The sequence below is a fragment of the Fusarium phalaenopsidis genome (assembly GCF_050370095.1).
Source record: "Fusarium phalaenopsidis strain FUZ10S chromosome Unknown contig_32276, whole genome shotgun sequence".
Taxonomy (NCBI): Eukaryota; Fungi; Ascomycota; class Sordariomycetes; order Hypocreales; family Nectriaceae; genus Fusarium; species Fusarium phalaenopsidis.
This window is the reverse complement of record NW_028145418.1, coordinates 471,144-492,802: the sequence shown is the minus strand read 5'-3', so window position 1 is coordinate 492,802 and position 21,659 is coordinate 471,144. Positions and strand designations below refer to the sequence as shown.

The 21,659-nt window shown below is 50.6% G+C and overlaps 8 protein-coding genes across 8 annotated transcripts; 2 read left to right on the top strand and 6 right to left on the bottom strand.

The window, feature by feature from the left end:
- Positions 1 to 1,583: 1,583 nt before the first annotated feature.
- Positions 1,584 to 4,060, top strand: LRP88_00442 (uncharacterized protein; the record flags this gene model as incomplete). Its single annotated transcript, XM_083237154.1, has 4 exons — positions 1,584 to 1,808; positions 1,860 to 3,036; positions 3,085 to 3,946; positions 4,003 to 4,060. The coding sequence occupies 4 exons, from the start codon at positions 1,584 to 1,586 to the stop codon at positions 4,058 to 4,060; spliced, it is 2,322 nt and encodes a 773-aa protein (XP_083107045.1).
- Positions 4,061 to 5,144: 1,084 nt separating this feature from the next.
- Positions 5,145 to 5,978, top strand: LRP88_00441 (Alpha/Beta hydrolase protein; the record flags this gene model as incomplete). The annotated part of the gene is made up of 1 exon (XM_083237153.1): positions 5,145 to 5,978. One exon carries the CDS (start codon positions 5,145 to 5,147, stop codon positions 5,976 to 5,978), a length of 834 nt encoding a protein of 277 aa, XP_083107044.1.
- Positions 5,979 to 8,068: 2,090 nt separating this feature from the next.
- Positions 8,069 to 9,073, bottom strand: LRP88_00440 (uncharacterized protein; the record flags this gene model as incomplete). Its single annotated transcript, XM_083237152.1, has 1 exon — positions 8,069 to 9,073. One exon carries the CDS (start codon positions 9,071 to 9,073, stop codon positions 8,069 to 8,071), a length of 1,005 nt encoding a protein of 334 aa, XP_083107043.1.
- Positions 9,074 to 11,177: 2,104 nt separating this feature from the next.
- Positions 11,178 to 12,011, bottom strand: LRP88_00439 (spherulation-specific family 4 protein; the record flags this gene model as incomplete). The annotated part of the gene is made up of 1 exon (XM_083237151.1): positions 11,178 to 12,011. The coding sequence occupies one exon, from the start codon at positions 12,009 to 12,011 to the stop codon at positions 11,178 to 11,180; it is 834 nt and encodes a 277-aa protein (XP_083107042.1).
- An 822-nt stretch (positions 12,012 to 12,833) lies between these two features.
- On the bottom strand, positions 12,834 to 14,142 carry LRP88_00438 (class I SAM-dependent methyltransferase; the record flags this gene model as incomplete). Its single annotated transcript, XM_083237150.1, has 6 exons — positions 12,834 to 12,932; positions 12,982 to 13,453; positions 13,503 to 13,770; positions 13,824 to 13,903; positions 13,951 to 13,976; positions 14,032 to 14,142. The coding sequence occupies 6 exons, from the start codon at positions 14,140 to 14,142 to the stop codon at positions 12,834 to 12,836; spliced, it is 1,056 nt and encodes a 351-aa protein (XP_083107041.1).
- Positions 14,143 to 14,598: 456 nt separating this feature from the next.
- On the bottom strand, positions 14,599 to 15,609 carry LRP88_00437 (endonuclease/exonuclease/phosphatase family protein; the record flags this gene model as incomplete). Its single annotated transcript, XM_083237149.1, has 1 exon — positions 14,599 to 15,609. One exon carries the CDS (start codon positions 15,607 to 15,609, stop codon positions 14,599 to 14,601), a length of 1,011 nt encoding a protein of 336 aa, XP_083107040.1.
- Positions 15,610 to 17,283: 1,674 nt separating this feature from the next.
- Positions 17,284 to 17,811, bottom strand: LRP88_00436 (uncharacterized protein; the record flags this gene model as incomplete). Its single annotated transcript, XM_083237148.1, has 1 exon — positions 17,284 to 17,811. The coding sequence occupies one exon, from the start codon at positions 17,809 to 17,811 to the stop codon at positions 17,284 to 17,286; it is 528 nt and encodes a 175-aa protein (XP_083107039.1).
- A 2,700-nt stretch (positions 17,812 to 20,511) lies between these two features.
- LRP88_00435 (uncharacterized protein) lies at positions 20,512 to 21,039 on the bottom strand (the record flags this gene model as incomplete). The annotated part of the gene is made up of 1 exon (XM_083237147.1): positions 20,512 to 21,039. The coding sequence occupies one exon, from the start codon at positions 21,037 to 21,039 to the stop codon at positions 20,512 to 20,514; it is 528 nt and encodes a 175-aa protein (XP_083107038.1).
- Positions 21,040 to 21,659: the final 620 nt, after the last annotated feature.

Genomic DNA, 21,659 nt, shown 5'->3' with positions numbered 1-21,659 from the left:
AGTGAACTCTCAATAACCGAGCTAGACCGCGTTCTGTAATGCTGCGCCTCGCGGTCCGGTATTCCGAATTAGAGTGTCCAGTTTAGCAAAAAAGATAACGGGTTGCAATCAGTTACTCCTACCGGTCGCGCGCAGCCTGTGAGACAAGACTCACCTTGGCAGCTTCCTCTGAGATATTCTCTTCTCTTTGGGCGGCTCGCATTCATTCCCGTTGGTGACGCCTTTTGTTGGATGGCTGAAATTAAAGGGTAGCCAACCATCCTCGCGAATGCCCTCATAGGGTAGGATACGACCCAACGCCACCTGTTTTGAGGTAGGATTGGTTCGCTCGCAAGCGAACGAGCAGGTTTTTGAATCCTTTTTGGGTCTTACCCAGCGCAAGCAATTAATAGGGCGATGCTTTCGGGCGGCCGCTTTTGTATGCATGGACATTTTACGAATTGTCATGGATTCTTTGGCCTGCAGATTTGGCGCTGATTTAAGCATGCGTGTCTGACAAAAGTATTTGTGATCCATTGTGATGATGTGCCTTGAAACGGTAAAACACACACCATCGCGTCATGTACTGTATGCAAGTTCCAGTGAGGCCCTCAACCATGGAGCAGTGAAAGAAAACTCTGTCGATCCCTCGAGATCTGTCCGATCGGCGCTAACCTGACACTTTTGCTGCCCCTCTGGGCCAAGATCTTCGCAATTCCAAGTGAGACAGACAATCCAAAAGCCCGATTACTGAGCCTGTGAGCTTACGTGTGAAACCCATGCTTCACTCGCAAGGGTCATCTAGACCCCTGAACCATTCGATTTCGCTACCGCTACGTATTAAGCTCGGACTCATCTGGTGACAGCACCACACACCTTGGCCGGAGCACCTTGATTCTTGGTATAACTTGATTCGTGGACGCCGTGCGCCGGCAGTCTTGGCATACCTTGTGAGTGTGGCACTCCTGGAGCAGCTCTCCTATGAGATGGGCACGCCTGGTGTGATTACGAGGGTAAAAAAAAAAAAAAGGCGTAAAAAAAAAAATAACGCTTTCAGCTCCACCGTTTACCCTGGCATGTTTCAGCGGACCCCCCTTGCTTAACAAGGAGCACCAATGGGGGGGAGTGATTATGCAGAGTAACAGCAGCGTAACAGCGAGCATTGGGATCATCGCGGGTGTTGAAGTTTGTAATGTTTCAGTGAATGATGCTTTTAGTAACAGTCATTAATGAATACGCACCGGACAGTGTCACCTTCGGCCAAAAGGGGCCACGTGTTTTGTATGGAATCACCCTTGTCGGGCGGCGTTATTGGCACATGATGATGGCCACCTGCAAACGCGTACCAACCCCGCTGGGGCGCTATAAGCGATTGGCCATAGGAGGCAATGTGTGAGATAGTGGTGTGCCCGTCGGCCAATCACGCTTTGCACCAGTCTATCGGGCCTCGGGCTGAGTGGTATAAGGAGACCGTGTCTACCGCAAATGAGTTGAGTCATGTTTTTCTTTTTAATTTTTGGCTTCTGGACTCTGTTCAAGCATCATCTCAAGCAGTAACCTGCTCAGAAAGGCGCCGTTCGTCGTCGCTGTTTATCGCCGCCAAGATGGCCCCTAAAAGAAGATTCGCGTCGCGTTCCAGCAATCTCGTTCCGGAGAGGCCGTCCAAAAAGCTCCGCCTCTCATCTCCGCCAGTGTCTCCCGCCTCATCAAAGATTTCCCCCAAGAATCTAAAGTTGAAGCGATCGCGAGTTTCGCCAAGCCCATCGGTGAAATCTGAACAGTCGCAAACAGAGAGAATAGAGGATACCATTATTTGCGCGCCGATTGACGTGAGTATGAAAGGATGGATCTCATTGAATTTGCCTGACATTAGAAATCAGTGGGCGCCGATTATCGAGGATGAAGATGAGCTGGACGTGGAGGAAGAGGAGCAGCTGACACAGCGATCAATACCTTTTGACGAGGTTTTTCAGAATGAATCAGTCAAGCGCATCATTACTCAGTTTCCAAAAGGGCACGGATCCTGGTATATCCTCCGATGCGAGGAGCATGACGTTGACTTCAAGACTCACCCTCTGCGAGCTGCCTCGGCGCATTTGAGGAGCCGACAGCACGGTCGCCTGCAAGACACGACCGGACCAGCCGTCATCGAGCATTTCGGCACCAAGGTTTTGAACTGCAATGAGGAACTTGCGCAGAAGAACAATGCAGCCGCCTTGAAGTTTAAACCCGCCATTAAGCGAGAGGAAACCCAACACGTGGATGAGTTTGTACCAGCGCAGTTTGCACCAAGAGAGTCAGTGCCAACAGAACCGGCACCAGAGGCTGTACCGGAAGAGTCGGTGCCAGAACAGCCACTACCGGAAGAGCCGGCATCAGAAGCAGTACCGGAAACAATAGCGGAAGCGGTGCCGGAAGTATCAGTACCAGAGGAGTCAGCACCAAAAGAATCAACACAACAAGAACCGACAGAACAAGAACCGATTCCAGAACCGGTGCCAGAAGAAACCACCCCGCGCCACAAGAAGCGAAAACTGTCATCAACACCATGCAATGTGGAAAATGAGGTATCACCCACGAAGGACGAACCGATGGAGGAATCGAGCCATGACCCGATAATAAGCCCAACGCCAGGCATCGTGTACCTGGCCTACCGAAAATCAACAAAAACTTGGCTTCCCGCTCTTGTTCTGCCCCGGAATAACCTCCACAAGGTCGGTGTATCAACAACACTCGAATCCCTCGGCTTGGTGGAAAACGTGCCCAAATGCTATGTATACGACCCGGGGACGAAATGCTTGGAATGGAAGGCGCAGTATGAAGATGGTGGCTCTCTTGTCGCTCAACGGCAATTCCCAGTGATTTACTTTGATGCGACAGGCTTCCCAAGCAAGGATGCTGCTGGATGGGTCGGCACTGGTGATTTGCAGGAACTGGATCTTTCTGATGCCTCTTCTTGTCTCGAACCGCATTTCTCATTGGCTCGCGATTTCGTTGCGAAGCGTCTGGGTACGACAGCAGCCTGCAAGAGCCTGAGCCCTCTTGCAATTCCAAACAGTAAGTTGAAAACCGGGTTCTGATTTTCAAGCTGCTAACAACCTTTAGCCGAAGCTGATCCCAAGACGCAATCCTCGACACAAGCAACGCCGACAAAGATTGAAAGCCCCGTATTGATGATTTCTGACAACTTGCCACCGAAGGCCCCGGTCGTTGTATCTGTTATCCCAGAGAATGAGGCCACTCCCCCAGTCGAAACACCAACAACGGAGCCAAGCCGCGAAGTTTCCGTGGAATCTGATTCGAAGCCCTCAGTCACTACTGAGTCTTTCTCAGAGGTCGCTGATCCCAAGCCTATTGGTAGCCCTGAGCTCGTCCACAAGCCAGCGCTCATCAGCAATTCTGAACCTATCAACAACGACGAGCCAGTCGCCAGCACTGATCCTATCGACGATTCCAGACCCACCGACTCCGAACCCATTGAAGTTTCTGAGCCCGTCAGTAATTCTGAGCCCATCAGCAAATCCGAACCTGTCGACGAGACTCAGGCAACCAACGGCCCCAAGCCTATTAGCAACCCTGAGCCTATCAGCATTCCCGAACACGTCGCCAGCCCTGTGTTCACCAACGAGCCTGAGTCGATCGGTAGTTCTGAGCCTATGAACAACTTCGAGCCTACTAGCCGCCCAGAGGTCGCCAGCAAGCCCGTATCCATCAACACTGAGCCTGCCAACGCTTTCAGGCCTGTCAACAGCTCTGAGCCCGCCAACATTCCCCATCGAGGGGTATCCATTGAGAACCAACCAAGCAGGCCTAGCGAGTCTCGGAGCTTCCATACCGAAAATGTTGTCATTGAGAATCAGTACACATATTCACCTGCGAGCACCTACGCCGACCCCGTACCAACACCACCCGCATCAGAGATCCAGTCTCATCAACACAGCGTTAAACGCGCCTTACTCAACCACATGTCAGCCGATCTTTTTCAACTCAAGACAAAGTCAACAACCCTCATCTTTCCTAAAGCCGTATTCGACCTGGAGACGCTACAGTCAACGCTGCCACCTATTCAATCACTTCCTAGCATGCAGGGTTATTCTCAAACTCTGCGACCCATTAGTGATCAGATGGGCTCCCCAGTACCCAGCATTAGCCAGACACAATCGTTTCCATCTCAGAGCGCACCTTCGTCTGCGTACAACTCACCAGCACCACAACATACACCAGTACAGCAGCATACTCCAGCACCACAACATACACCGGCACCACAGCATATGCCTGCACCCGTTGCCCAAGCTCCTACCACAACAATCAAAAAGAAGACTGGTCCGCGGAAGCCAGTCCCTACACACAGACCTGTGCCTTCTCAAAGACCTGTCCCTACAGTACCTACACAGAGGGCCTCCGCCACACCGAAGCCTGCCACCGCGCAGAGAACTGCCATCGCAAAGAAACCTGCCGCTCCAAGGAGACCTGTTCCCACACAGAGACCTCTCGCCCCACACCGACCTGCCGCCGTAGAAGAAGCGGAGCCCCGATTTGGAGAGACACTCTATGGTGTTTCCGAGTATATTCTGCAGGGAGTGAGGAGGTGGTTGAGGACTACTGAGAAGAATCCCAAGATTTCTGAATTTTGCTTTTCTGATGGACTCTATCGATGTCCTTGGTGTCACAAACGGTTTGCGCGAGCTGGAATTTTCACGGACCATTTGTCTTTGAAACATGATGAGCGGCCTAAGCCGCCGGAGATTAGACCAGATCACAGATGATCTGCGGCTACAGGAGTTCAAGGAGTTCAGGACGGATATAAATATATTGTAATGAAATTTTATATGTTCACTTGCTCGTTTATTGCCTTGTTGACATGTTTTGCTGCTTGCTGCGGGAGTTTGATTTGAACGTGACGGACCGTAGGGAGCCGTGTTTTCGATAACTTGCAAGACTACAATCTAGTATCCCTAGAAATAGCCTTTCTTAGCGCAAATCCTTTCTCGAAATAGTAAAGAAACATGGACCAGCTTCAACCCCCAAAGCGCATTTCGGGCCTCGGGTTGGTGTTGACCGAGATCCACATCGCAACAGGTCATAATCCCCGCATAAAGACTGTTGTTCTGGCCACTTCTTTACTTGAAACAATCCTCCTTCATTCACTTTGATAAAAACGCACGATGCTCGAATCTGATCAGAACTGGCCCCTCTGGGCAGAGGGTTCCCTTGATGGAGCCTTTGAACTCGAAACACCGGGAGGCAAGATTGACAATGCGGTCGTCACCAGTGTCGAGAGACCTTTTCTCTTTGGATATCGCCCTGAAAAGGCAAATGGACGAGGTGTTCTTATTCTTGGAGGGGGAGGCTATGTTCAACTCATGGTTGGACGTGAAGGTGTTGCGGTGGCAAAGTGGCTGAACAGTCTCGGCTTCTACGCCTTTGTTCTCGTTCACCGATTTCCAAACGCTGATACTGGTGCCCCAGCACCTCTGGATGACGCGAGACGCGCATTGAAGTTGATTAAGGAGAGTGGCCATGCTCCTCAAGGACTGGGAATATGTGGTCTCTCTTCTGGCGGTCACCTTGGAGCCGCTTTGTTGGCCGATTACCCACAAGCATGGACTGCCCCCGACCCCGAGATTCCTCGAGCCGACTTTGCAATTCTCGGATACGGACCAATCTCTACCAATGCTGTCGGCCGCACAATCATCGCCAACAAGCCGCCTTTGCCGCCAGTGGAGAAGCAATCTCTCTACGACATTGTACAGCCAGACGTACAGATCAGGTCTCCGGCTCCACCGAGCTTTATCGTTTACTCCAACAACGACCCAGTCGTGCCAGTTGTCAACGCGTACCGCCTTGCTGAGGGAATCACCAACGGTGGAGGATCTGTGGAGCTTCATATCTTTGCTGACGCCCCCCACGGATTTGCGCTTGACACCCCGAATCTTCCTGTATCCAAGTGGCCATCGATGTGTGAGGCGTGGCTTAGGCAACATGGTTGGATAGAATAGGCACATGGAATAAGATTTGATGTATAAGGAGGTGTTTGACTTTTCATACCATCGTTTTCCTCTGTTCCCTTTTTGGTGCGCTGTTGGTCTTGCCACAACGATGTCTAATCACCAAGAAACCAAGATGACAGTAGCGCGCTAGCTGCTATTTCAGCCCTCCAAACCATAAAACCAGATCACCCAAGGCATAGTCATGCTCAGCAGATCCAGACCAAAGCCAAACGTGTCCCAGATAGAACGATCCGGCAGAGCCCCATACTTATACTGAAGAGACAATCCTCTTTTCCAGCATTTTTTCAGTGCCCCGAGGTAATCGTGAGTATATCCTTCCAACCTTTGACAGTCTGAGCAGATCTTGAGGCTCTTGCGAGTATCCTCGATCCACTCCTCGTAACGCTCGTCCAATTCCTTCTCAAGGTCTTTAGGTTTCAAAGCAATGCATACCAAAAAAGGCAACCACCAGGTCCCCCTCGGGAGGCTATAATCTGGCGATGTGAGAACAAAGGACAGAAAAGGGACACAAGATAGATATATCATCTCGTTGATGAAAGTGTGCAGGTCACTCTTGTCTGTAGAGAATATCTGAGATGGCAAGAGGGCTTGTAGACATGAAAAGATGAAGTAAAACAAGGGAAAAAACAAGGTCGATAGGAACTGGCCTAGAAACGTCAGCACGAGAAAGCTAGCATGTGAACACCCAGAAAATATAGTCGTGATTCGTTGATTGACGAAGTTAATTTCATCTGAGCATAATAATCCATGAAGCGAAAAGAGGAAGACCAGGAGAATACTCTGACGGCTTCGAGCACGCCATATCCAACCGGATCGCTCAAGTGCTGCGGTCTTCAACAGTTGATGCGATGCTTCGAGGGACTCTCGTGCTGAAGTCGGCCTCTGAGGCCAAGACGGAAATGGGCCGCCATAGAAGAGGGCTGAAAATGCAACTGCTACCTGGATGGTGGCCCAAAAAGTGGTGTGTGTTCGACATTGACCTGGCGTCAGAAATCGGTACGTGGGATCCTCGATGAAAATTGACTCTTGTGACGAACACATGAGCTCAGCATCAACCCAAGGCAAGAAAAGGGTTGTCTGCGATGGAGTCCGGAAACTGCAAGTGTCATGGTGTAAATAGCTCCAATCAGCATCTTCGAGATAATCGTCTTCATCTCGACGATCCCAAGTGCCATGGAAGCCAGGCGGAGCCGGTAGGCTAATATTTGCCGCGTCTGGGCATTCCAGACTCAGATAACGAGTTGCCTAAGAGCTCATATCAGGAAAACCTGGTTCTGACTGCAGGTCGCGCATGGCTTACCTTTTCCATGCACAACAGGGCAAAGTCTTTATGGGCTGTCCACCTTGCATACTGACTCGCTTCAAGGGATGTCCAGAATGACAAAACAGCAAACAAGAACGAGGCAGCAGTGAATGCAGTTGCCCAGAATTGCCAGCTCTTGAGTACTGGGAAACGATCTGCCAGTTTTCGTACAGCTGTCTTCGTTCTAGACAAAGGAGAAAGAGTCGTAGAAAAAGCACGGACAAGATCGATGGATCTTGCTCCTATAGCGACTGCTTTGTTTTTCAGGCCCACTATGGCCGTTAGCTTTAGAAGCAAGTTAAAACTTCGTAAGCTATTAAAGGATTACATACCGAAAGAGGGCTTCAGCCTCGTGAGTATCACAACAACCGTATTTATCAAGAGCATCTCGGCGCTTGGTAGTGTCGGTACTTGAGGTGGAAGCGGGGTAGTAACTGAAGAAAATGGTGTATCGAGCTCAGAATGTCACTTTACCACGTGATGAGGGCTTTCACTGCAATTCTAGCTCATTGTGTTGGCTTACCTCGTTGATAGAAAGTGCAGATTCTTTCAGGGCCTTTTTATTGGTTTAGATAGTTGCAAATGGCTCAAGACGAGTCGGTAACGCTAAACTTTCTTTCAAGTGGCCGCAGTTCATCTCCAACGACATGGGATAGCATTTCTCTTCTCAAGTCTCTTGGTCACATTGGTTGCTCTCGTCATAAACCCTAGACACCTCTGAGGGTCTGTTGTCACCTTAGACATTATATTGACTGGTATAAGTAGGAATCTGGTACTAACTGGAGAGGAACCTCTCAATCTCGCTAGCAACAAAGTTGTTATCCTCCTCAAGAGCCCATTCTCCGCCAGCCAGATGCCCCCAGACACTCTCAATAACCCTTAGTTCCCCAAATCTCAGATACTTCACTTCCTCCTCACTGTCTTCTGAAGGAAAGTACAGATCGGTTCGACTTGGCATCAACAGGACCTTGGCTTTGATGCTTGCCAGCGCCGAATGAAGATCACCCTTGACCGGCCCGTGATCAGAGATATCGCCTCCTCTCCAAGTGTTGACTAAATGCATCAAATCGCGAGCATCCCACTTTCCCATAGCGTTGTCCCAAACCTTGACGAGGTAGTCCTCGACTGTCTCACACCCAAGCCTCTTCCATTGTTCCTTGCGAAACCATGCTGAGCTTAGAGCCCATGTGGAGTACACGCGTGCAAAGGCTCTGGTTCCACGGACTGCAGGTTCGGTGTAGAGTCCATTGTGCCAGTCCACGCTTGTCTCAAGTGCGGCAATTGGTCCTTCGAGGAAAGATTTGTTGTGCCAACTGGTTCTCGCTGAACTGGCAAGGACAATAATACGCTGCACAAAGTTGGGATAGAGGATGGCAAAGTAGTAGGCCTGGGTGCCACCCATAGAGAAACCGATGTAGACGGCCAATTTCTCTATGCCCAAAGCATTGAGCAACTTGTACTGGAGATGGATGTTGTCCTCATAAGAAGTTTGCGGGAACTTGGTAGGCTCGGGGACATTCGACGGTGAGGAGGACTCGCTACCACCGAGAAGGCCAACGACAATGACAAAATAGTCTTTCAGGAGAGAATCATCGTTTCCGTATAAGAAAGCCAATGTCGTTTCGATTTTGCCTGAAAAGCAGGTCGGGATCAGTATGGCGGGGTTGTTAGGTGAACCATAGGTGCGGTAAGCCAACGTGAGAGAGCTGTTGGAAGACGGCGGCCCAGCATCAAGGTTTGGCTGGCCATGAGCAGTAAAGAAGCGCGTTTTAGATGCCATGGTTGTTCAAATTTGTACACAATGATGGTGAGTTCCTCGTGGTGGCCTAGGCTCATGAGGATTGACACAATGCGAAAGCAGTCAATTTATAGTAGACCATTGGATATACAATAACGATGTTATTTCCACCCAAACCTCTTTTTGCACTATGAAAACAGTCTCAAACTGTTACGCTGACAAACTTCGCTGACATATCTGCCTCGAAAACCCAGCTGACAAACCCGTGAGGTTCACATTTAACGTTGACGATGTGTCAGAGACCCATCAACCACAACATCTCCACCTGGATATGTACGGGTCCAAGAAATTGCTACACCTAGGCTCTCAGCGTGGCCCATATCAGGTCAGAAAAAACCCACAAACTTTCCAAAATCACCCGTCGAGAGCTCAATCCCACTCTGTCCAAACGCTTGGCGCAACTTATTAATCCTCTCCAGTCCCATGCAAGCTCGTCGACGCCAGTCAAAAACCTCCCACTCCTGCTCAATCCCATCAATTGACACATGCTTCAGTGACGAAAATTTCTGGCTTGCTACCCCAGAGAGCTCAAGCAAATCATCGAAAATGATGTCGCTTGGGCGTGTCACTTCAAGCTCAGTGATCGAAGTCGGAAGCATGTTGGAGGTCGTGATAGGAGGCCTACCCGGCCAGTCTGTCTCACGGAACGGGTTCAACCCCTTGACACGGAATTTCTACAGTTTCTTCAGCTCTGCAAGACCGCCGCCGCCCGGTTGGTCTGTCGAATAAACCTCACCCCCGTTTTGGCAGTTGGTAAAGTCGAGTGATAGAAACCGCAGGTCCTGGCAAGCCAGCAAAGCTTCTCCAATTTCCGACACAGATGCGGTTGAATTGTCATCGTCTGACTCGTAAGTGAAAGCTTCTAGCCTGGGGAATAGACCCAAAAGTACAGTAACCCCTTCGGGGCCTAACACACTACGTTCGAACCATATCTCTTTGACGCCTCCATGGATCGGTGGTCGAGGTCCCTCCTACTCAGCAAGGAAAGTTTTAAGGCCCCCAAGACGCTCCAGAGCTGGAGACGCAATGAGTATAGACGCAATGACCCTGATTGCGAGTGACTCCTCTGCATCCCAGTTCTTTACAACCAGTTCTTTCAGTCGTGGAAGTGACCCGGGCTCACAAGAAGGAAATTCGCAATCTTCATCTAATTCGAGATGTAGAGTTTGAAGGCTGGGGCCAAAGGGTAAAACAATGGTAGTGAACAATGTATTGGCGTCGTACTTGATGTCGGCGCGTTTTCCGCGGCTCGGGAGATCATGATACCTGTCACATTCTCGTGACGCAAGACCATCCTCTCTTCGACATGTCGAACATGTGGTTGGATTCGTGAAATGAGTCTGATATCGTCACAGGTCATGTCAAATGCAGACAGCTCGTTGATGTACTGGGCGAGGTCTGGACGCTCAACGAGAGTTCGGAGGAGCAGCTGGTATACTACGGGCGCCCATACACAGGGATAATGATACAGGTACGGCTGAGAAATGTGTCGTAGAGCCGTACACGTCTGCGTCATGGCAGGAAATGCCGCGATCCTGATCCTGGCCTTGTCCATGACAAAAGCCTTGGTCCCTTTGAAACATGACTCGTGCTGTTCGTCCACTCTGATACATGACACGTGCTGTCCCTGGGCCCACCAGGCTCATCGGGCTCAACGGGCTCACCAGTGCAATGACGGCAGATTTGCACATATGATATGTAGGATATCCAGAGGAAAGTCTAGAAGACGGACCATTTTGACAGAGTTGAAAGAGACGGCCTGATGCAAAGTTTGAGGGTTGAAAAACTGAAGGCATCACCTCGCGTGACCATGAAAGCGCGCACATTCTCATTGTGGGGTGGCTTCGACCAATCATTACGCGCTGTGCTCAACACAAAGCCGAGCAGGCCAGTCACGTATTGACGATCCCAGTCCAGCTTTGCAACCCCCTTAACACGTCTCTGATTAAGGCGAGAAATATATTGGAAAGAGCTGGTCAAAGAGCCCGGTAAGGTGGAATGAAGCTCGAGAAACATCCATGACAAGCTTGTACCCAATCCTCCTATAAACACAGCATGCACATTCAACTCTTCGCAGAGCTCCATTTCAAGGAACCAGCGCATCCACATTGGCTCCCACAGTTGCCGGTTCCGCATCGATAGTGTTGTAATCAGCAGATGTGAAGTAGTACCAGCCAAGACCACTCTCTTTGATGGTCTTGACATACTCGTCCACCAGCCCTCGGTTGGCTTCCTTGTCATCGGCAGAAGTGCCTGTAAACCGGTTCAAGATGACCGCAGCCTTTGACTCGTAACCAGCGGGAATGTTGCTGCTCAGGGTCTTCTGGCTCTCGTATGGCGGGCCGTCGGAGCAGTTGAGGCAGCTCTCGAAGGCGATTACTACGTCGCAGATGGAGTAGTACTCGGCCTCAGCCCTGCTACCAAAGTTGCAAATTGTCGTGATACTGCCGCTGAAGGAGTTGCGAGCATGGGTGATAGCCTCATTGAGGTAGTCAAAGTCGGCGGTGCTCTCGTCAAAGAAGATGCCGTCCACGCCAACATCGGCAGCAGCGTATGCTCCCCAGTTGCTCCAGGTGGTGATGTTGGCCTTGAGCTCGTCGAGAGGCGCCTGGCCATAGTTGGTACGGATATAGCCGATGGTTTTGACATTGGAATAGCTGTTGAGCTTGGATGTGCCGTCAATGTAGTTGATGTCGTCGTTGCCGGGCTTGCCAGAAGCCCCGGGACCGTTCAACGGATCGACAACGACCAACCATGGGATGTTGGCATTTGATGATATGGCTTCAAACACAGGATTCCAGTCGACAGCGCCATCGCCTGCCTCTTGGGAAGGATAGACGTAAAGGGGAAGTAGAACGCCGGTGGCAGCGGTAGATATTGCCTGGCCCACAAGAAGGCCTACAGTAGTTGAGAAGCGCATATTGAGATTGCGAGGGCCGTACTGGATTCTGAACTCTCGAATTCTCATCGTTTCGATCTCGATATCTTTATATAAGGATCGAACGGCGTCGTACGTTGGCCAACATAAGCGCTAGTAGTGAAACGACGCTGCCTGGCTGAGGCAAGGGCCCATCCACTGAATTACACAGGGATCACAATCAGGAGGATTATGATGTTAATAAAGCTGTGACACATTTTGCTTGATCGGGTAGGTCATGCTTTATTTCATCCACATGTTTCCGACAGAGCCGATTTGGCGACAAGTGTTGCTCGTGGCGGAGCGATGCAAGGTCACAATGAAGAGGTTTATGAAGAAAGGGGGGGTCCTATCTGCATGACTAGAGAGTCTTGAAACAAACTTTAGCCGTGATGAGAGAAAAAGAAGAAACAAGGGAGAGCAACTTGGTGTTGGTGGCGTCGACTTCAGACGAGTCCGGATCCCCTGGGATATTTGAAGGATCACAGGCCTGCTCACTAACGCTCTGGCCCTCGTCAGAGGTGTCCGTCTCATCTGACTTGATTGACCACTACCTTTGTCATAATCCGATGCTTGGGCATAAGAATGGGCATTCAAGACAAATCTCCGTCGGGGTTTGGGTCGCTGTTAAACCCCCCTCATCTTCACCTGTCTCAACGAGAGTAGCATCCTTCTAGCTAGAACCCTGGTAGACTCCCACCAAAGTCCGCAACTCGGCGTCCCAGGAATGATCAGGTATCTATTCGCACCTGCAGTGTCCATAAATACCATATGAAACATTTTCTCCCGCTACCACATCCGCATGCTGCCTATCAAACTGGCAAATTACGCATATTCTGGCTTTCGACCACATACGACATAAAACTTTTGATACCCATGCATCCTCTCGTCTGCCAAATCTTTCCTCACATTGATGAGGTCCACCTGTCACGGGTTAGTAAGAGCTGACTTGGCCAGGTAGCTGGGGACATACCTCTATCTCTTCCTTTGTACGTCTCTTGAACCGGTGCAAGAGGCCGTAGCTGAGGGCTTGAAGTCCCTCCTCGATATTTGCATGCCATAGTTCCCCGAGCTTCTTGAGTCTTCGGTTCCTTGGCCACCCGTTTACTGGGAGCTTATACACCTTCTCTTCCACGTCGACGAAGCCGGCTTCTATGAACCACTGCTTCAAATTGGCAGCAACCGGCAAGGGACGATCAGCAGCGTAGCTAGCATCTACTATGTCGTCGCACCATCTCTTAAAGGCATTTGCGTTAGTGACAGTCTCGTCGTCGCATTCCAAGAGACCCATGAGCTCTTGGCACTCCATCCATCCCCCTGGTCGTAGATGGTCAAAGGCTGGCTTGATAACTTGGGACCCCATGTCGGACCAACAGCCCATAGTCACTCTTGTGTGTATCAAATCAAAGTCGCACCAGTCCCTGCCATTGGGCCACTCGTCGGTTCTAGTGTCGTCAGATTAGCGACTTCCACTGTCAAAAGATTATTACTTACGCATCATCAACAATAAACTCGACATTAGGTGGGACAAGGTCGCTTTGGATGGGCGACAAGTCAGTGCCGACGATGCGAGCCTCGGGATATTCATCCCCCATGTCGATGGCCCAAGAGCCTGAGCCTGTGGCGATGTCGAGGACTTTTTGAGGGGGGTTCTCCTGGGAAAATGGGGACAAATAAGCCCTGCCATCAAGTAAGATCTTGAGGATGTCGTATTGCGCGTCTAGTCGTTCAACTTCAAGCGCGTCGTTGGGATAATGGTACGCTGCGACGTTAGCGTTCCGCTTGCTCAAGCTTGAACCAGTGGAGAGAACTTACAGCCGGCACGATAAGCATGGTAGGTTCGTCCATTTTCCTTGTGAAACTCGTAAATACTTTCCGCTATGGACGCGGTATCTCTGCGAAATATGAGCGGCGAGACTGCATGGAGGACCGCCAGACCTACAATGTGAAGTGTGTTCGAGGGTTTGACTGTGTCAAGTAAGCACAGGTCAAACATCGGTCGGAATACTCATTTTCAACTCACGTCAATCTCGATCTTTGACGCATAGTCAAGATAAGACTCGAAGCTAAACTTGTAGTCGGAGAGACTGTCTCTTGGTGTCGTTGAGCTGGATGCCGGATCGTTCGAGTCCATGGTGGGGAATCGTCAGGCCTCAAGACCCAACCCAAAGCGGAAAGGGTGGTGTAAAGCCCTCGGCTAGGCCGGAGTAGGGAGAGTGAGTGAAAAGGGGTCTGTTGGTGATGTTTACGAGGACAAAACACGAGTGGAACTGGCGATACCGACAGTCTGGTTCTGGCTCTGGAGACGCAAAGTTACGGGAGGTTGCATGAGGTAAATTCTGACACAGGGCGACCCAGACTGTTGGGACGCTGATGGAGAAAGAGGGGTCGTTCGATGTTTGGTTCGTGAACTAAGCAGGGAGACGGGGTTTTTATTGGGTGGTTGATTGCATTCCATGGGGCAAGCCATGGACAAGGGCTTTTGGCTGGCGTGTGTGATGAGCCAAGGCGGTCAAGCTCGAGGTGTGTCAGAGGCGTAGAAACTCTATTCATGGGTTCTTCTCATGTTCTTGACACTTTGTCGGCGGTTCTAGAGACGGCTCGTGCTCTTATCCCCGAGAATCTTGACCTCTGCCTTGATGCCGAGATGATCTGTCACCCAAGCCTTCTCAAACCCAAGCGCCACGATTTGGTTGCTTTCGTCTTCTCCGTCGGTCAACACATCTTCACCAAACCTCTCAAACTTGACCACGTCGGCGCCACCACAAAAGTAGACCTTGTCCATTCTCGAGCATCCAAACTTTTCCCTGAGCTTTGTTGCTGCCTGCTGACCCCAGGTGTAACCCTCATCAGTGTCCTCTTTTCCACCCAGCTCCAGGAACGCGTCCTTGAGACCGTTGTCCGTGTGCAGCGTGCGGTCAAATGGCTGGATTGCGTTGAAGTCTCCCGCAGCTAGGCTGGCATGGACCTTTTCTTCGTGTAGGTATTTTGCTGCGAGCTGCATTTGAGGTGGGCGGAAAGGCGGGTTGAAGACCATGGACTCGAGGTGTGTGTTGCACAGGCGGACCGTCTTGCCTCCGACAGACACATCCACGAAGGAGGCATCACGATCCATGCGCGTCTTGGAGTAATGCACACGGAAGGCGGCCGTGATAGGCAGACGCGAGTCAATGAGCGTGACCGTGCCATAATGATTTGTCGCCCAGTTGGTTGCGTCTAGATCCGTCAAATGGAATCGCTCTCGTACCCATGGTGTGGCGGCGATGGTGGCCAAATCTGAGGGCGTACATTCTTGGAGGAAGATGATGGGAGCCGTATTTGTCGGGTTGGAGCCTACCAGGCTGCCAAGGTAGGCGAGCGCTGGCTTCATACGCGCCTCAGCAAAGGGAAGCATGAAGTCGATGTTCCAACTGTAGAGCGCGATTCCGTTGATCCCGCCATTTCCGGCGGTCTCCTCCGACGGAGTCTTTGCGACCCAAGCCGAAGTATCCGAGTCAAAAGTGTAGTAAGATTGCGCATGTGGTTCATCGTCCTTCCACGGCACCTCGCTTTTCCTCAACGTCGCGCTATCCTTCATAGCCTGTCCAAAAAGAGCTTCCATGCTGTCTTTACCGTAACGGATTGAATTGTATGTGTGCAACAAGGTCGCGAGCACTCGAAAGCCCAATGTTGATGGTGGCATTTTGAGAAAGTGGGGATGAGATCCTGCGTCGACGCTGACGACACGTGAATCGCGGGTGGAGCTGAAGAGAGTTCATGCACAAGGAAGAGTCGGAGATTCGGAGATTCAAATTTCAGCGATGATGATCAATTGATAGGGCTGACCACCATCCTCGAGGTATGCTCCAGCCAGGGAATAATTGTCATGGGTGGTTAGACTGAGGCCGCCGTAGGAAAGGCCTACGCGACATGACGGCGATGGTCACTGACTCATAATGAGGCATCCGTCAAGCATCTAGTCGCAATTCGCATTCAACAGATTAGCTGCTTCAAGCGCCATCCAGCGCTTAATAAATACAGAGTACTACCGAGTGCAACCCAGGTCTGCATACCCTGCTGTTTAAGCTACTACTTAGGCACTAGTCCGTGTTCCATGAAATGAAGAGCATACCAGATCGGGAATCATGTTGCGCTCCATGTCAGCGATAAGAAGCCTGGAGGTAATCAGCCTGTCCACCGCAACAAAAAAGACACGAAAGGCGGTCGGAGAGCTTTAATCGGGCATATTCGCGGCTCAGGGCAGGGGGCTAAATCCGCAATGGGGACGTCTGGACTCTGGCTTCATTGAGGCACGAACGTGATCGTCAAGGGCATTGATCTTGACGATTTGAGTAATGCCGCAAGCAAGATCAACGGGCAAAGGCGCCTCAGTAAGTGGCGTAATATTGTCGCATCTTTCTCATATTTGTCTCAACGCATTATCTAAACCACGGCCAGAGTCCCAATGTTTGTAACCCAAATCCAAGGCCTATGTTCCTCCAAAACCAACCTTATACTCCACTTCTCGTACTGCGATAGCTGAAACACCATCAGAATCGTTAAGGCCCTGTCGTGAACCCTTTCAATATGACTTTGGAGAATAAGTGTCTCCCCAGCTTTCCAAGAACCCATCTGTCCATCCAATGATGGCTCCCCGTACGCCGTAAGGTGTAAGCTCGCCGATACATGTGTGATTGTTATTACCCAGGCCTCTCCCATGCTTGTATACCAGAACGCTTGGGCTGACATCTCTGGGCAAACGCTGTGACTGAAAAACTCCAACAACAATCAATACCAGAAGAACAATGTTTCCGGTAAACATGGTAAACCACGGCCGCTTCATCTTGGCTCCTCTCCACCTCGTTGTACCACTGACCAGCGTCATGATTGTGCAGTCAAATACTTGAAAGGCCAAGGATAGAGAGATGATGATGATGGATGCCTGCAGCCAAGTGTACTGCTCATAGCCTTTGATGGTGATGCATCCAATTCCTTGGCTTAACGAGGGCGTGACATCGTAGAGCTTGCAGTCAGACTCGACCGCGACGGCGGTAGCAAAGAAGGTTGAACACCATTGCGCTGTAACATGGTCGCTATGAAACCCTTTGATGGCCATAGCAAGGCCAAAGAGTTGGATAGAAAGAAGAAGTATACCCAGAACAAAGGACAGCAACGCAAGCCAAGCGCGGCCAACAAGCTCTGAACTCGCTGGTTCATGGTTGAGTTCAGTCCATGACGGGGGCAAGGTAGTAGGTGTTGCCGTTTTCCCAGATCCTAGTTGATCAGTTCATAAACCCTAGGAAGACTTGTGGTGTGCCATACCTTCAATCCTAACTTCCTCGCTCCCTACTACCGTGCTTGAAGCTGTACTACTTCGGCGTGCACTGAGCGGCAAGAAGTTAGGCAGAGCCCTCACAAGAGGCCAGAATCCAGTGTCCTCGACGATCAGAAAGACGAGCTGCATCATGGCTCCAATGTCCAGAACGACGAAGATGGGCATCCACACGAGAACAGCCTCTGGTTCGATGCTGCTCGTGTAGGCCTGAAGTTGGAACCACACCGTGGTGACGGCCAGGATGATGGACAGGGCTTGCACCCTCTCCCAGCGATGGACCCTGATCAAGGTGATTGGGAAATGGATGAGGAACCAGGCCAGCGTGTAAGGCCATGGGAGGATAGACCCCGCGTCATCGGGTCTGATGTACGATGCGTTCTTGGCGCAGTACTCGCCGTGGGCTAGAGATGCAGAAAAGTCTGCGATGGTCAGGCCCAGCTCTTCAGGACCGACTTTTGTTGAGTTGCTGTTGCAAGTGTCTAGGATCATGGCGTTGAAGCAAGTAGAACAATGCCTCGTATGCAGTATGTAGAAGAGAATGCCTTGGTGGATGCATTTTGACCGGGGGTTGCGAGGGCCTTTTATTGCCATCAGGTAGTATTCGCTCAGTCTAGCAAGTACTTTTAGCCAAGAGCATAGAACGCAGTGTTACCAGCCATCGTAGCCCCTCGTCTATTGGACACTCTCTATGGGAGATCTAAAGAGGAATGCCGCTATGTGAGGACCTGCGCGCCATATAGGCAGCCACAACAGCCGTGATAGGTTTGCAATGTGCAAGCTGAAAAGCAGGGCGGCTCTCGGACACTATTGAATGAGGGGTATGCAGTTGCAGCAGCGCCATTTAAGCCGTCTAGACTCTTGTCAGGCAGAAACCACAGCTGTGCGTCTGCAAGGTGCTTGTTTGCTCGCCGTCAATTTGCGGAGGTTAGGTAAGGGAGTACCAGATGACCGCCAGGAACGCTTACCAATGTGGAATGCACTCTGTGTGTGGCGTTAATAAGGTAGAGAGAATAGGGCTGCCGCTTAACGAAACAAGGCTCTGTTGGCTGTACTTTCAGCCTGTGTAATACCTACTCGCACGATGTGGTCAAGAAGTCAGTGTACCAAGATAAGGGGACACCAAACTGTCAATCTACAACTTTGCTATCCATTCCCGTTCTCACAAGCTCTTCTCCTAGGGCAACTGGTTTGGCACGCTTCAAGTGATTACGACGCTCACGCGACCAGGCTCTGCATCAAGCCAACGAAGCAATAGGTTGACGTAACGCCAAGCTCAGTCTGAGACCTAGAACGCAAGCCACGCATGAAAATGTGGCCAATCTATGTCCAAAGTGTAAAAATGGTCAAGGGGATTACCAGAGACAAACTCCTTGTCTCCTGCATAGTTCCGAGTTCGGTGCGTGCTGGTCCGGCAAGGCGATCGTGGCTCAGACAAGCTTAAGCGATGCGGGGAAGAAGCTCCGAAGAGAAAGGTGCGGCTCGTCCCCGATTCCATCTTCAATAATTGCGTAGATGCTATATTCACGCTGCTAGCATGAGGCAATTATTTGTTGTCCTCGGGCTTTCTGAAATCAGCTTTGCCAGCTAGTGACAAGTTAGGTCTCCAAGACTGACGGACACCACCTCTCAAAACTACCGGTCATGGAAGGATCAAAGGTACCAAACACCCTCTCAGGCTCTCGACTCTCCCTTCACAGCCTGATTTACAGTGAGAATAAGGCCATCAAGTTTGTTGCCACAAAAACACTTCAAATCCGGCTGTTGTTGAGTGACGGGCCTCATCTGAGACCTCCAACTAGAACGCGATGTAGACTATGGCACAGCAAGCCTTGCTGCATCAAGATGAGTTCAGTATGTCGTGTTCAATAACCGAATCCAGTTAATTCAGCCGCTTCATCATGCCCGGCGTGATTGAAGCTATCAACGCCAGGCCAGCGGAAGGGCAAACTCATTGGTCATTGAAACATGGCGATCAACGCTATATAGGGATATCTCGGCTCACCCTCTTCATACCCCATGGCAACTCTCTCAGACAGCCCAACCTCCGTCATTGACCTGATCTCATCTTACAGTATCCTGTCAACACTTGCGCCATGGCTATCAACCCTTGACCTATTTCATCTGGGTCTGACAAGTCGGTCAGCTCAATCTTACATACTCGCTTCGCCCGCCGTCTTCGAGTGTCTATGCGATGGCCGTGGACTTGTTATACACCAAACAACAGATGAGCTCCCGCCTGATAGAGGCCAGACAATCCCGATAAGCCAACGAAATCTTGAAATGCATGGAGACCAGGAAATCGAGGTTCGTCTCTATATCATTGGGGAGGTTGATAACATCTATTGCCTTTGCTCAACATGCGACACTTCAACAGAGAAAGAGGTAGCCGGCAAGTTTCTGAATGAGCTATGTGACTGCGATAGGTACACGCGATGGATCTGTCTCAAATGCAAGAAGGAAGAGAACGCCTTCACCAAGGATTATTTCGATAAACACACTGTTATGGAATGGGACTGGGATCCTGAGTGGTTTTCTCGTGACGATGCTCGAGCCTTGAGAAATGTCCCATATCACGATGAGCCATCTGGCCCTTCCATGGTCATCGTTGACCATAAGTTTTGTCGAGCGGTTTGTCTTCTACATTCTATCCTCGATGCTCGGATCGCTAACTTGCTGTAATACAGTTCTGGTGCACATGTGGCGCGACACTGGAACGAGGTACAGTTCCCCGATGCACTTAGTGTAGAAGACGACATCGACCGACCAAGGAATGGCATCGAGAGTTGAGCGAGCTAGGGCGAAGGCTACCCTTCTTCGACGACGTAAGTAACGCCTTTTCGTGCGATCGGGGCCATATGCTTACCGTGATCAATAGGACCCTGGTTATCCCCGTTGGAAGAGTGACAGAGGCGGTAAATATCCAAATCCTTATCCAAGGCTTGGATATCGCCGCCCTGGGGATGAAGATGCGCCTCCATCTTGGTGGAGAGATCCGTGGTATGGATAGGACGGCGGGTGGTTATTGAATTGTGAGGATATTGTACTACGTGCATCAGTGATTGGGACTAGGGTTCGCAGGCAGCAAGCGCAGTTGATTCTTCTCCAGATCTAGCAGCAAAGCAAAAGGCACTCTCATTATTTCGTAAACCAGAGCACACGTATCTCAACAAGTGCACGTTCCTTCAGTATCTATCGCCGTTCGTGTCTCACTGGAGGCTTTGGCCGCTCAGGCCCTTTTCCCAACTCAACACCCAGAAATCCCCGACAGAGCCCAACTGCCATGTCTTCCACCTCACTCTCACACGTGTTGTCGAATTTGTTGCTCGTCTCGTACAAAATCTCAAAAACCTCGCCTCCATTCTTCTCGGCATCGCCAGGCTTGCCGTCCTCACCTGCCAAGACGCGCACTTTGACGGTATAGATCTCGAACCCGGTCCAGCTTCTGCAAAGATGGACATCAATGATGCCTTTGTCATCCGGTCCGCTGGCGGCAATGACCCATTTCTGCTCCATTTCGGATGGTCGAAAGCCTTTGAGGAGTTTGGTCATGTCGGAGCCAGAGAGGCGGGCTTTCCAGGGCATGCTCTTCGGCTTTTCGATGCGCCGCATGTTGTTGATTGTGACTCTCTCCTCTGGATCTTCTGGTGAATCGCCGACCTCGTAATCCAGGTGCTCAATAGAGCGGCGATTTATTATGCGTCTGATGAAGCGCGACATGATGATTTCTGTGTGATGCGAGTGATGAGACAAAGAAAAATGCCAAGCCAAGTCGTGAGGTGAAAGCCTGTTTTATCATTTCAGCTGTGTGGCTTAGACTGCCCGTTAGTCATAGCCGAGATGGCTCGCAAAAAATGCTACCAATGGGATGACCGTCGCTGGGCGTCAGCATGGAATGGGGCTATGGGATGGTAGGGCTGAGCAGGGCTGAGCTCTGGAAGAGGCTTTGCCTTTGACTGATGCGTCAAGTGGGTATGTCTTCACTCTCCAAGTAAAGTTTACAACCCGATCTGGTTTGGCTATCTAGAATCAGACATCTATTGTTGCTTTACACAGACTCAGCACCGCGTCCCAGGGTTTCATGCACTACAGTATGATAAAACTGCGGTCAATAAGGTTTCCCGATTGACCGAGTCCCTTCCAACAACTCTTGAGTGGCCCAAGTAACCCGATCGAGTTTTCACAAGAACGTTCTAACCTCTCTATTCAGTCTGGCGGGATTGCTCAGCCCCCATTATTCCGCTCGCCTAAATGCGATGTTCACGCCTAGCGATCAAAAGAGTAGCATGCAGCGAGTGCTGACGAAAGGTAGTCTCCATAACTATGTAAAATACTGATAA